Source organism: Rhipicephalus microplus, chromosome X (genome assembly GCF_043290135.1).
Source record: "Rhipicephalus microplus isolate Deutch F79 chromosome X, USDA_Rmic, whole genome shotgun sequence".
Taxonomy (NCBI): Eukaryota; Metazoa; Arthropoda; class Arachnida; order Ixodida; family Ixodidae; genus Rhipicephalus; species Rhipicephalus microplus.
The window spans coordinates 398,124,167-398,137,490 of record NC_134710.1 but is presented as its reverse complement, the minus strand read 5'-3'; the positions used below and the strand labels follow the sequence as shown (position 1 = coordinate 398,137,490).

Genomic DNA, 13,324 nt, shown 5'->3' with positions numbered 1-13,324 from the left:
CACAAATTGCTGCCTAATACTTCAGAAAGCTATGCAGTTTTGTTTAATAACAAATGCAGTCACTACGAGATAGTTATAATCGTGCGAGCAGTTATTTCTTCATTCAAGTGGCATGCACCTCCAAACACATGCTTGTTGTTTTGCTGCGGAGGGTGTTATACGCATCTTTTGTCACATGCAATGATTTTATGGATATAATAAGATCACGAAATATCTGTCCATTTGTTTTTATGCTGATTACCCTTAAAATTATTCATTTGCTTTTGTGTTACAAAGACACCATCCCGGGTTCGGTATAGTCAACTGTTTCTTACTCTGAAAATAAAATGCACTTGTAGTTTAATGGTTTTTTTTTTTTAATGCCTTTCCATCTTCCTATAAGTTAGACCTCGTTCCATCACGTACGCTAACGTTGTTTTTCAATATATGCAAAATTCTCCGCACACAACGCATAACACAGCCTATCGGCACTTTATGCTTGCATGTCTGACATAGTAAAGACTCCATACCATGCTACTCGATCGATGCTTCAAAAGCTACTTCGATCGTTTTACGTCCCGCGATACCATTAGAGCGACCGTTTTGTCCCGTGGACATTTTACACGCTCAGAGATTTCCATGAATTTGATATAGTACGCACACTTATTCTGTTGTCATCGAAGGTATGTGGCCATTCGGCAGCATGTGCCCTTAAGTACGTGTGAGTGATTTTGAAGTGGTGATCATTTGTGCTTGAAAATATTAAGTCGAGGTGGTTCTGGAAGAGATTGCTGCATGAATAAGAAAAAAAACATGATCGCATGCTGCGTTCAAAACTCACCGCTTATCGTTCTCTGCGTTTGCCCATTTCCGATTCCCGCTTCATTCTCTGAAATGCACGAAATATCGAATATTGGTGTGCAAAGAAAAAAAAAAAAATCAGAAGAACATATTCACTAAACAAGGGGCTACAAACGCATCACAGAATTGCACATGTCTTGTTATCTGTTACACTGCGCAGCTGGGACTCTGACGCGGCGAAGGTATATCCCTCGAACCGAAAGTACCGCAGCAGATGACGCACCATTTTACTATCCACCTATTGATTTGGAGGGGAAAACATAATGTGTGTTCTGTCCTAAACAGTATTTTAGCTAGGTGTTGCACTAGGTGTCCCAGCAAACATCAGCCAAACTCTTGAAAAATTTCATATAGAATACGAGTATGAAATGAGTGGTGCTCTGTTGTAAGCTCTGTGCTATCGCCAGGGTGATTTTTGAGTATTGATCTAGCTGTAGGGAAGATTTGGTCACTGGTATTGTCCAAATGGTTAGGTTTTCTGGTAATTGTTATGCATACCTGTCACTGATGCATCAGGTTTGACTGTATAGGGGCATGTGTGGAAAGGGAAAATTTCAGTGGAAGAACCCATTGCTTAATTCATTCCTCCTTCTACAATACGTCTCTGTGGCTTCGTCCTATGGTTTATTTCACTCCGTGATCATCAGTTCGCCTTTTTCTCCTACTTTTGATCTCTTGACTCGTCTTGTAACCACTTCATGCTGAAGCCTGTTACACTTCTGTAGTCTTTCTTTCCCTTTTTGAGCAAGTGTTTCTTGAATGTGCGCTTCATTGGACTAGTGCCTATGGTTGATTCTGAAGGGCTTCAATGAGTAAAGCAGAGAAACCCATTAACATGTACAAGAAAGTCTGAGGAGAGCTGCATAATTTTAACACTTATTTAATGTATCTATCTGTACCTATCTGCGGTGTTTTTTAATGTTACTGTAAAGTAAGAGAAAGTACTACATTAGATGATTCTCTGCACCAATAAAAAAAAGCCCTGACAGGGTTTTCAAAGTCATTGAATACCTTTGAATTTACCTCCTTCAAAGCCGTAGAGACCCTACCGAAGGTATTGCAGAGCCTCGCGGGAGCGTGCATAGCCATACATTGTTTCACAAAGACCACGAATACTTTTAGCAAGTTTTACTGAAATTGGCATTTTAAGACTTTCCAGTAACTGTACACATTTCTTTGCTAGATATCGGCACTTTATGATCTACAAAGAGCTAAATAAACCATAGCACGATATTTGTGAAAGTTTAGCACATGAAAATTTGCCCATACAGACAGCTATAATTTGTCATTTAGTATAATATAACTCTATAACTATATTAGCTACACACAAACTAATTATAGATTTGAAATCTACATGAAAAACTCTCTAAATAGTTGAATTTCCAAGTCTCTAGCACAAATAATAAAAAAAAAAAATTTGGGGGGGGGGGGGGGAGTGTCTTCCCTTAATGACTTTTGAATTAATTCCTGAGTAACAAGATAGATTAAATAACAAGAATGATAACTAAGTAACAAGAAAAATAACAAAAACCTCTGGAACATAGCTGAAGCTAAATTGTGGTCATTTCAGTGTACCGAAGAAAGCTTGCGCTAAAGAAGAATGCTTGCAAGGGCTTTTAGGCTATCATATATGCAGCGAATTTTCAGATTTTCCATTTGACTGATCGTAATTCTGGCCAAATTGCATGCAATGTGATCATTTTCAGGTGCAGCGCCGATCACATTTGTCCCATAGTAGTAACAGGCACTGGTTGATTAGCACTCTGCATGACATATGGAAGTGTACTGTTTATAGAAGCTACTTGTGCCCTCAAAACATCAATACACTATGGTGATACTGATGTTATGGTAAGAAGCAGTCACTCAAACACAATGTGGTGGAATGAAACACCAAGGTCAGCTATGAATTGTAGGGTGTCACAGTTACTTGAAAGGAAGACGCACAACTTACTTGGGCATGTTCAAGTGAAAACAGTGCGAGTGTGTCAGTCCTGCTAATCCAGACCAATTTGCTCATGTTTGATTTTTTGATGGTCGTTATAGCAGTCATGTTTGGTAGTTGTTTTGTGAAATGATCTAGCAATCATGCCAAGCCTTGGTTGTAAGGGTGTCATTGTAGCTTGCAATGCTCGCTCAAGTACAGCAGTTGGTAAACCCTGAGAGTTCTTTATATGGGTGCAGCATATGAGATGCATGAGCACAGTAATTTTGTGAGCAAACCTTCCAGTATTGCACAGAATGTAAATTTGGCAACACCTGACCGTTATCTGACGAAGCATATCCAGCGCAATTTCTGCTGGAATCGCAGTGGGCTTAGATTCTTGTAACTTCGAATCAATGTATCACATTGCATTTAATGATGGGAACCTTGCTATTTGCAGATAATGCTTCAGCTGATTAATGGCCGACTTAGGACCCACACATCTGACGAAGTTATGGAGACTGCTTGGAGCACCATGTGGAATGTCACTGGTACTGTTCTGCTTCTTGTTTTTCCTTTCTAAAGGCATGTTGTATCACTAGACACTGTTGCAGTGATGCTGGAAAGTCGTTAGCTATTTTAGCGAGAAGGAAGAATGTGTCTATAGGAGGTAGTAAAAAAGAAAGTTCCACTTTGCTTTAAGAATAGAACACAATGTAATCGAGCCCCGTTCGAATCCCCTTCTCAAGTGCCAGCCTGGCATCGCTTCTCAGTGGACACCTCAACCATGCTGCAAGGAAAGAAATGCCTGTCCGAGTAGCACTGACCATTCAAAGCTATCCTAGACTGCCTACTGCAACTAGAGTTGTGAGCTGTGCACTGTGGCATACTTCTTCGGCTTGCGAATTGTCAAACTACAGTAATACCTACAGTAATACATTTCTCGAAAAATTTCCGCGGCACCGAACCTTCTTCATTACGTCCCATGTATTTTTTTCCTTTATCTTGGAGTATTTCTGGATCAGATTTATTTATTTATTTATTCAAAACTGCAAACACGAGGTCCAAGCAGGGTGGTAATACATACACAAATATAAATAAAATAATTGCGAAACGAAACAATAAAGGACGAAGAAGGTTGTCTGGTAGGGTGATTCATTCATCACATGTATTAGTAAGACAGTTCCATTCACATATGGTTCTTATAAAGTACTAATATTTCAGTAGGCTTGTGCGAGCAAAATAGGGGATCAAGGCCTTTGGGTGGTGGTGTCGGGTGGGCTGGTGTTGTGATTGGCGGGCTACCCTTTTTCTGCGGCCGCCAAAACTGAAGAAAGGCAGCCGCCTAACTTTGTGGAGGTAAGGAGCTGCGCCAAGATGCCCTGCTCTTTCCATGTGCTGGGCGCTGCATGGTTGAAGTTACTCTATGAAGCACCGCTGTCCTTCGGGTACGCGCAGAGATGCGACACGTGGCGCCTTCGTGCCCCGGTAAAAGCCACTTCCGCCAATTACGGACGTCAGACCATCACGTTGTGCGTCTGTGACTGATGACACACCGATGCTCAAATCAGCACCAGATGTCCAGGCATGGCCCCTCGGAGGCGCCTAGACCGCGACTGCCGTTCGACAAAGTATGGGTGGTCAGCCCGAGCGGCGAGATTACAGACTCGTTTCACCCCGCTCAAGCAAGATTCGCCGAAGGAGGCAGCATCGCCGGGACCATACACGTGTTTGTGTATTTGTGTATGTGTATGTTAGGGGCAGTGCCAGCATACACTCATGTGTGCAGCGGGACATGTTATTGGACAGTGTCGTATGAACCTATTCCCCGATCTAGGGATCTAAGGAAATGAGACTGTATTTAATCAGCTCTCGCGGGCTGCTTAGGTGGTTCACGGAGCTTGTTCAATAGACAGCCTTTTTTCACTGTAAAGCTTTCATTGCAGAGCTTCGAGCTAGAGAGCCCGTGCTATGCAAATAATGTAAATAAACCCTCTCTACGAAGTTCTACCTCCTCCTGCCTCGACATCTTGATGCCGAATCTCAGGTGCTGCAAATGACGGTCGCAACACCGGCTACTAAGGGATGTCAAATACGGGGATGGGTCTAGAGCTAGTTTTTTGTTCAAAACTTGATCAAGGAATTCTAGTCTAGCTTTTTGTCTTCGCGTCTGCAGTAAGGGAATGTTTTAGCTAGCATTAAATCTGCGGATATCTCGAAATCTTGAATGGGAGTGGAACGAAAATTCCGCCACCGGGTCATTACACAACATTCGCACGATGCTGCTACGCCTAAAATCCGTCCAATTTTCACTTTTTATTTCTTATTTAGCAGCACCTGCCACTACTAGATACTTTCCGCGAATGTGACGTCAAAGCCTAGCAGCATATGAACTTTGTCTAGCAACCCTGCAGCATGTCATTTGACTCCCACGCAGCAGGCCTCACTCTTTGCCACTCGCTTGGCATAGTCGCATCGTTTTTCTCCTTCGTTTGGCAGTGCTCGTTGTTTTTATAAGGTGTGACTTCCGTTCATTCTAATCTGCACACATCGCACGCAGTATGGATTTAACGCTGACTTCAAGGAGCGGTGATTTAGCGTGAGTGCGGCAAGCATGGCGTCTCAAAAGCAGTGCAAGTCGCTAATGCTTGAAAGGAAGGTTGCCTTAATTAAGGAAGTGGAGAAAGGAGGCTGGTAATGGTGCCGTCGAAAGTGACGTGACTTTTCTCAAGTACGCACTGTGCGAGAAGGATGTGCTGGTGACCGGAGAAATGACGGACGCCGAAATCGGTCAAATGGGCACTAACGTAGGGGGCAGCGGAGACGATGCCGATGACAAACCACCTCTAAAGGTGCCGACATCTGCAGAAAGAAAAATTTGCTGCGCTTGCTTCAAAATAATGTGGAGAGCAGTGGCAGGGAAGATAGTCTGATGCGATGCGTGAAGTAGCTGGAGGATGCCTTCTTAAGCCCGAGCACGACCGCAAAGCAGACTAGCATTAGCGAGTTTTTCTTCGCTAAATAAAATGGCAGTGCTGCAAAATACAGCTGTTTAACGTCTCTTGTGTGATATATTTTTTTTTAACTTTCACGAGAAGAAACATCAGAAACTGCTGTTGAAGAGCCCGTAAGTAGTAGTGATTTTGCTAAAAAGCGTTCCGATTTTTTTCAGCGATTTGCGTAACTTCGCTTATCTCGGAATTGTCCTTGGTTTTTACAACTTCCAGTTACAAGGTATTACTGTACGTGCTTTGCGAGTGTAAGGCAACACAAGCACCTATGCAGCTGCTCACTTTTTTATACTTTTGCTGATGATGATGATTAAATGCCTAAGCACTGTGTTATGGGTGTGCCTTTAAGCCACCCACTCGTGCAATTCACATGTTTTGACACCTGGTGCAATAGGTGGATAGCACAAAACTGTGCATCGTCTGCTGCAGTACTTCTGGTTCGAGACCTAGCACTTTGCTGCTTCCAGGTGTGTGCTGTTCAGTGTAATCGGAAAGGGAACATGTACTCTTCTAGAACGCACCTCTTATGGGCTGTCCAGTGTTTCTTTTCTTGAATTCTCTAGTGAATGCAAGATTTTGCATTTTACTGAACAAAGCTAGAAGGGAAATGGGGGAACTGTAACAGGTGGTTCTTGAGCTCGGCAAGTGATTGTAGATATACAGTAAGATCTCAACAAATTAGCTTCAATCAGTATTTTCTAGCACAAATTTTAGTCACCTCCGAGTGACTTGCACATATTAGCCCATGGTGCTGAATGTCACTGTTCTATTGTTCCAAGGTAGTTTAAGGATTTTTGACAAAAGTATACATACTTTGTGCGATGAAATGTGCTGATACAGTATACTTGCATTGCATATTTTATATCTAACTGCTATCCAGAAAGCCTAGGTTCAGTTCTGACTTGAATGGAAGGTTTTTATTATTTATTTCTTTATATATTTGCATCTACACTCAGACCTCATTGTAACTAAGTTGCATCTTACAAGAAAATAAGTTTTCTATATCTGAAAATTACTTACAAAGGTTATATCTAACACTGTATCTATTGCAAGACTATCTTTAATTTACTTTAATATAACCCATATTTCATTATATCTGTGTTCATTGTACAGTTAAACTTGCCTATAACGAACCTTTATATAAAAAATTTCTCGATATAACAAAGTTTTTATATTCCCCGTCGTTGCTGCATAGAAAGAAGCATATGTATTTGCGACCTTTAGGTAAGAAAGTAACAGTGGGAGGCAACCTTGATATAACGAATTTTCCCCACGGACAATCTAGAAATTCAGCTTTGCATTTTGGTACGAGCATGCATCTTCCATGACTGCCCCGCCGCCGACGAAGCCCAAAGTGGCAATGGTGCGCATGATCCACCAGGCGAGAGCAAGTGCTCGTTATTGCGTGCGGGTGAGCGCAAGGCAAGCAGGCAGGCGGGCCTGCAGGGCCGCCTACATATGGAGGGCGCTCTACCGAATATTTTTCCGCGATAAACGTGTTCGTGTCGTTCGCTCTTCGTTTGCAATGCTGTGCGCGCGTGCATAGTTTCACTTTGAGTGTATGGAGTAGCCCCCGACGACACACAATGCCACCATTGCATTATTTTTATTGCGATGGCAATTATATGGACAGTATTAGCTGGTTTCTTGCCGTCCCTGTCGCCTTCATACTCCGTATATGTATACGTATCTATATATATATGAAAACTCAAAAAAGAAAAAAAAAAAGCCACCCTCGCTCGTCGCCCAGCTCGTCACGATGCGCTGACCCGCACTTATTTCACACACATACTTTGCCCCATGATGGGGGGGGGGGGGGGGGTTACATGCTTATGCGCGTGCTTATCTTTCGGTGGGGAGAATCGCGCACCTTGGACTTTGACCGACTTAAACCGGAATGATTGCGTTTATATGCCGTGCGCACAAAGATCACTTCGCTCGCTGCTTAGGCACCGTTTGCAAAAAGAAGGCACATTTCAAACTCAGGGAAGTAACAGCTAAGGCACTTGTTAGTTCGCACCAGCGTCTCTATTTTTTTCAGTGTCTGGGCGAACGCTCTCCTCCGGCCGTCGATCGCACGCTCTGCCACCGCTTCCCGTTGCAGCGCAGTGACACTGTGCAAGTAGACTACGGAAAGCTCACTGGCCGTGCGTACTGCTAATTCTTGGTAAACTGGTGTGTGCAAATATAGACAAATGACATGGAAAAGAAGAGACAGGGACAAGTGCAAACTTTCAACTGAATTTAATTCTTCGTCATCCTTCATATATACAGTCACATAAACATAGTCAAGCGGTCACAAGGTCAGAACGAAACAGCTTACAGCAGGCCGCGCAGAAAATTATGCTCACTATCAAATAATGATATTGACGAATCACTAACACAAGCATTACCTCTTGCAGCAATACAAAATGCTTCCATCAGTTTACGGGCTGTGGTATCAGTGATCCGGCCCCAAATCCTAATCTCTGAGAAAATCGGAGAACACATGCAAGCTTTGCAATGCCCGGGCGAATGCATGATCCCGTTATTTTCAAGTGAAAGCTCATGTTCCCTTGCATTCTCATTCACGCAACGCCCCATATGACCTACGTAAAATATCCCACAAGACAGCAGTACTTTGCAGACGACACCAGTCGCACATTTTACATACGCAAACACATCCTTCTTTTTCTTTCTGCTACCACTGGATCTTTTCTCACCAGAGAACATTGTGGGACAAAACCCAGGCAGCTTACGTGGGGCGGAGAACACAATCGGCACACCGTGCCTACTCGCTATCTTCTCAGTTGTGGGAAAGGCGATGCATATAAGGCATCACCTCTGGACACCACCTGTGATGCAGGCCAGGGTGCACGCTGGAACAGGCTGCTTTGGCAGACTCTGAACTTTGGAGGCAAATCCGGCTTCCGGCTTCTCCAAGATTATATCTAACGGGTCTTGTGCTACACCAGTGACCCTCCCTGAAAGGCAGAAGTGGAGTTGCGCTCCCTGAGGGTTTTCGCTGCTCGCATGGTTGAGTTTTGGTGGGCCTCCTACCTGAGTAATGTGCTTCACCTGATTCGTAAGAAGACGAGAAACAAAGAGATAAGTCGCGTGTTCTCCTTTTAGGAGATGATGTGGAAATCCCAGAACACGTCAAACGCATACTCAGGAAGGTCAATGTAATTGCTGTCACAGTAATAACACATTTATTTTTGATGTCAAATAAGTGTTTTGGGTTAGCTGTGCCTTAGGCCTTTGGTATAATTTGTGTGATTATTGTGTGAAAATAATTTGCTGCTCACGCACAAATGATGCACGAAAACAGCATACGCAGGACCAGAGCGAAGTAACAACATTTACCGCTCAACACTTAACGGGCCGTTTGAACGAAAACGAGACACCAATTCTAATCACAAGTACAAATATGAGTGCGGATGAACAAAGGCCCCAGTTGTTGCTTCGCAGTGTTTGAAAAGCGCACTCTTTTTGCAAACAGTGCCTGTCCAGCGAGCGAAGTGATCTCTGTGCGCTCAGCAACTAAACGTAATCTTTCCGGTCAAAGTCGGTGAAAGTCGATGGCGCGCGATTCTTTCCACAGAAGGATAAGCGCGCGCACAAGCATCTAATCTTCCCCCCTTCCCACTCACGGGGCAAAGTACGCGTATGAGATAAGCGCGGGTCGGGCCATCATGACGAGCTGGGCTTTTTTTTTCTTCTCAAGTTTTTATAAATATAGATACGTATACATATACTGTGAATGACGGTGGCGGCAACGGCGAAAAAACCAGCTGGGACTGTCCGTATAAGTGCCATCGCAAACAAAGCTGAATGTCGTCAGGGGTTACACCATGCACGTGCAGTGAAACTATGCACGCGTGCACGGCGTCGAAAATGAAGAGTGAACGACACAAACACAGACTTAACGCGGAAAACTATTCGTCAAAGCGCCCTTCATATGCAGCGTGGCAAAGCACCCTTCATATGCAGCATGGTGCCACATATAGAACGCGAACTAAAAACGTGGCACTGTCAACTCACGAAAGTAGTTTTCTTTTTTTGGGGGGAAGGGGGTGGAGTGGGGGGCTGGGGACACACCAGGACATGCGCCTGCAGCAGCGAGAACGGCGGCAACGCCGGCCGTGGGGTGTAGGCCCACCTGCCCGCCGCATGCGCGCCCTCACCTGCGTGCAATATCGAGCGCTCGCTCACGCCTGGTGCGCCTTGCACACCGTGCGCCGCTTTGCGCTTCATCAACAGCAGGGCATGCGGAAGATAAATGCTCGTACCAAAATGACAAAATGCAGAGCAAAAATTTCTAGATTGTCCGTGGGGAAAATTCGTTATATCAAACTTTTCTACTGATGTTACTTTGCTACAAAGAGATCGTAAATACATGTGCTTCTATGGAGCAACGGCGGGGAATAGAAAAAATTCATTATATCAAGAAATTCGTTATATGGAGGTTCGTTATAAGCAGGTAGTATTGTCTAAGGAAAAGGAGTCAGTGGTCCAGCGGCCACGACGTACTAAACAAGACCCTTTTTTTTTATTGATGATGTACATGGTTTGTATAACAACAAATGAATGTGCCCCCTGGGGATGAAAGAACAGAAGCGAAGCGGAAACTGAATACAACATACTCCCTCCCTTAATTTTAGTGGTTAGTTGTTAGTATGTATTAGTAACAAAAACCCAAGTATACACTACTCCATACATAGTACAGAATATACACAGTTCAGACCATAACCTAAAGGTTTGTCTGATAGTCTTGAAGCCAAGCCGGTGGCCGCTGTCTTTGGGTCGGCCACCGTGAATGCTGCACTGCTGAGGTTGGCTGCTGCAGTACAGGAGATAGCGACTGCGTCCCAGAAGGCAGCTGCAGCAGAGAAGGCTGTATTACGCCAGGAGACGGTGGTAGCGGCTCGCCAGGTTGAAGTAGGCCAGGAGACTGCGGCGGCGGCACGATGGGTTGCTGCACACAAGGAAACTGCGGCTGCGGTACAGCAGGTCACAGCGCACGAGGAGACCGCGGCTGCGGTACGACAGGTTGCAGCACACCAGGAGACTGCGGCTGCGCCACGGTAGGTTGTAGCCCAGCCGGCTGTGGTACCGGGGCTGGAGACTGCGACACAGGTAGCTGCGACTGGTGCCAAACTCCCCTCTCTGGAACCCTGGACAGCTTGGAGGCAATCCACGTACGGCTGTCTTGTTGCTGGAGAACTGCTGCCAGCCCACAGTCAGAAGCATCTGTTGACACTATGACTGGAAGTTTCGGATTGAACATTTGGAGGACTGGACTCAAAGAAAACACTATTTTCACCCTTCTGAAGCTGCTGTATCGTTCAGCTGACCAGAAGAATAGCTCATTTTTGCGAAGTAGGACTCGCATAGGCTCGACCACTTGTGCCAAACTGGGAACTACAGTAGTATTCTACAAGACCCAAAAAAGAATGAGGACAGCAACATCGATTGGCACAAGAGTGTTAACTATAGAGTCAATCTTTTCAGGATGTGGAGAGATACCACCTGCAGTCACCTCGTGCCCTAAATATGCGAGCTCTGGTTCGTCAAAAATGCATTTGTTGTTCAGTTTCAGGCCTGCATCCTTGATCTTCTGCAGAGTTGTTTTCAAGTTCAAGAGATGTTCTTCAGCAGTCTAGCCAAAGACAATCACATCAGCAATGTAGAATGACACACCAGGGCAATGGCCAAGAATTACTGCCATCATCTGCTGAAACGCCACAGGGGCAAAAGCCAATCTAAAGCATACTCTCTTGAACCGAAAAAGTCCACCATGAGTGACGAAAGCTGTTAGGTCCCTGCTGTCAGGTTGCACGAGATCCTGATGATCAGCGGAAGCCAAGTCGAGTTTTGAGAAGTGTATAGTGCCTACCAAAGCATGAAGGAGCTCTTCTGTGTGCGGCAAAGGGAAACTCTCTAGAACAATCGCCTTGTTTGGCTCTCGGAGGTCTACACAGATCATGATGCTGCCATCTTTCTTGTCAACAACAACAATGGGGGACACCCACTCAGAAATATCAGTGCGCTTGAGGATGACAAGGCTTAGTAACCTTTGAAGCTCATTTGACACTGGCGCACGGAGCGAATATGGCCGACGGCGAAGCTTCGAAGTTACCGGCTGCACGTCCTGACGAGTCTTGACCCGATGAGTGAACCCTTTAGCAAGGCCCAAGTTGGGACTGAAAAGTGAAGTGAACTATTCTGCCAAAGCTGGCGAAGGTATCCGGGACCGAGCTGCGTGTTGGACAGTGTAGGGCTAGAACAAGGTACCGGTTCATAGACATGTGTCAGCGAAACAAACGTAGTCGTATATAAACACTTGAGAGCGGAACCCTCAATGCGAAGACTTAAAGCTTTAGTGCCGTCAAGGCCTATAAGACAGGTTTCTCGGCGAAGAACATAAAAGCAGAGTGTAGAGAAGCCGCCGAATACTGAAGTGGGTCAAACTCTCAAGTGTTCTCTAGTGGGTCTACCTAAAAAAGGACGCCACTCGCGCTGAGAGTCCGTGCTTGGCCATTACTGTCGCCATTGTGTATACTCGCTGTGTGCCTGCTAATAAACGCCATAACAAATTGGTGGAGAGTGCTACGATCCCCTTTGATGCCCTGGGAACTGCGTTCACGTACCCTGCAATCTACCATGTCCCGCGACGCCTCTCAGCAAACGCCTCCTCCCATGACACCCCCTTGTCCCGGTGTCCCCAGGATCCGAGATTCACCCATCTTCACGGGCGCCGATGGCACTGACGTGGAGGACTGGCTCGCTATTTACGAGCGCGTGAGCGTTCCCAACAAATGGGACGAGGACGGCAAGTTGACGAACTTGGTGTTCTACCTTGCGGACGTTGCAAGCTTGTGGTACAACAACCATGCGTCCGATTTCGCAACCTGGTTCAATTTCAAGACCGCTATTACCAACGTTTTTGGCCGCCCTGCCATTCGTAAGCTGCAAGCCGAGCAGCGCTTACGCGAACGCGCTCAGCAGGCCGGTGAATCATTCACCAGTTACATAGAAGATGTCCTGGACCTGTGCAAGAAATCCAACGACAGCATATCCGAAGCAGACAAGATCCGGAACGTCATGAAGGGCATTGACGATGATGCCTTCACGATGCTGCTTGCCAAAAACCCAGGCACCGTAGCTGAGGTCATCACGCTGTGCCAGAGCTACGAGGAGCTCCGCCGGCAGCGTTCGATGACCCGTCGTTCCACACCACGAGATGCAGGGCTTGCAGGCTTGTAGGCGAGCTGTGACCAGGGGGCACTGCTGGCACACCTCAAGTCCTTCATACGTGAGGAAATCGCGCGACAGTTCTCTCTCCTGCCCTTTGCCCACCCACCGGCTGCTCAACAATCGGCCACTACAATTCTTCCACCCATCCGCTGAGCAATTGAGCAGGAAATAGCAGAGGGCATGCTTGCGTACCAAACACAACAGCTTCCGGCCCCTGCGCCCCCAAGTTACGCCCAAGTGGTCACCAGGCCGCCTCCAGTCGTTCAACCGCCCGCCCCACTGACTTACGCCGAAGCTGCAGCACGACCTCCAT

The 13,324-nt window shown here is 45.8% G+C and overlaps 1 protein-coding gene across 2 annotated transcripts in view; it reads left to right on the top strand.

Annotated features, from left to right (window-relative positions):
• Positions 1-13,324, top strand: part of LOC119160999 (protein zer-1 homolog) — a 214,168-nt gene that overhangs the window by 162,278 nt on the left and 38,566 nt on the right. For both annotated transcript variants that reach the window (XM_037413298.2, XM_075880180.1), the window contains exon 12: positions 3,222-3,312. In XM_037413298.2, the coding sequence (XP_037269195.2) occupies positions 3,222-3,312 (91 nt within the window). The remainder of the gene's footprint in view (positions 1-3,221; positions 3,313-13,324) is intronic.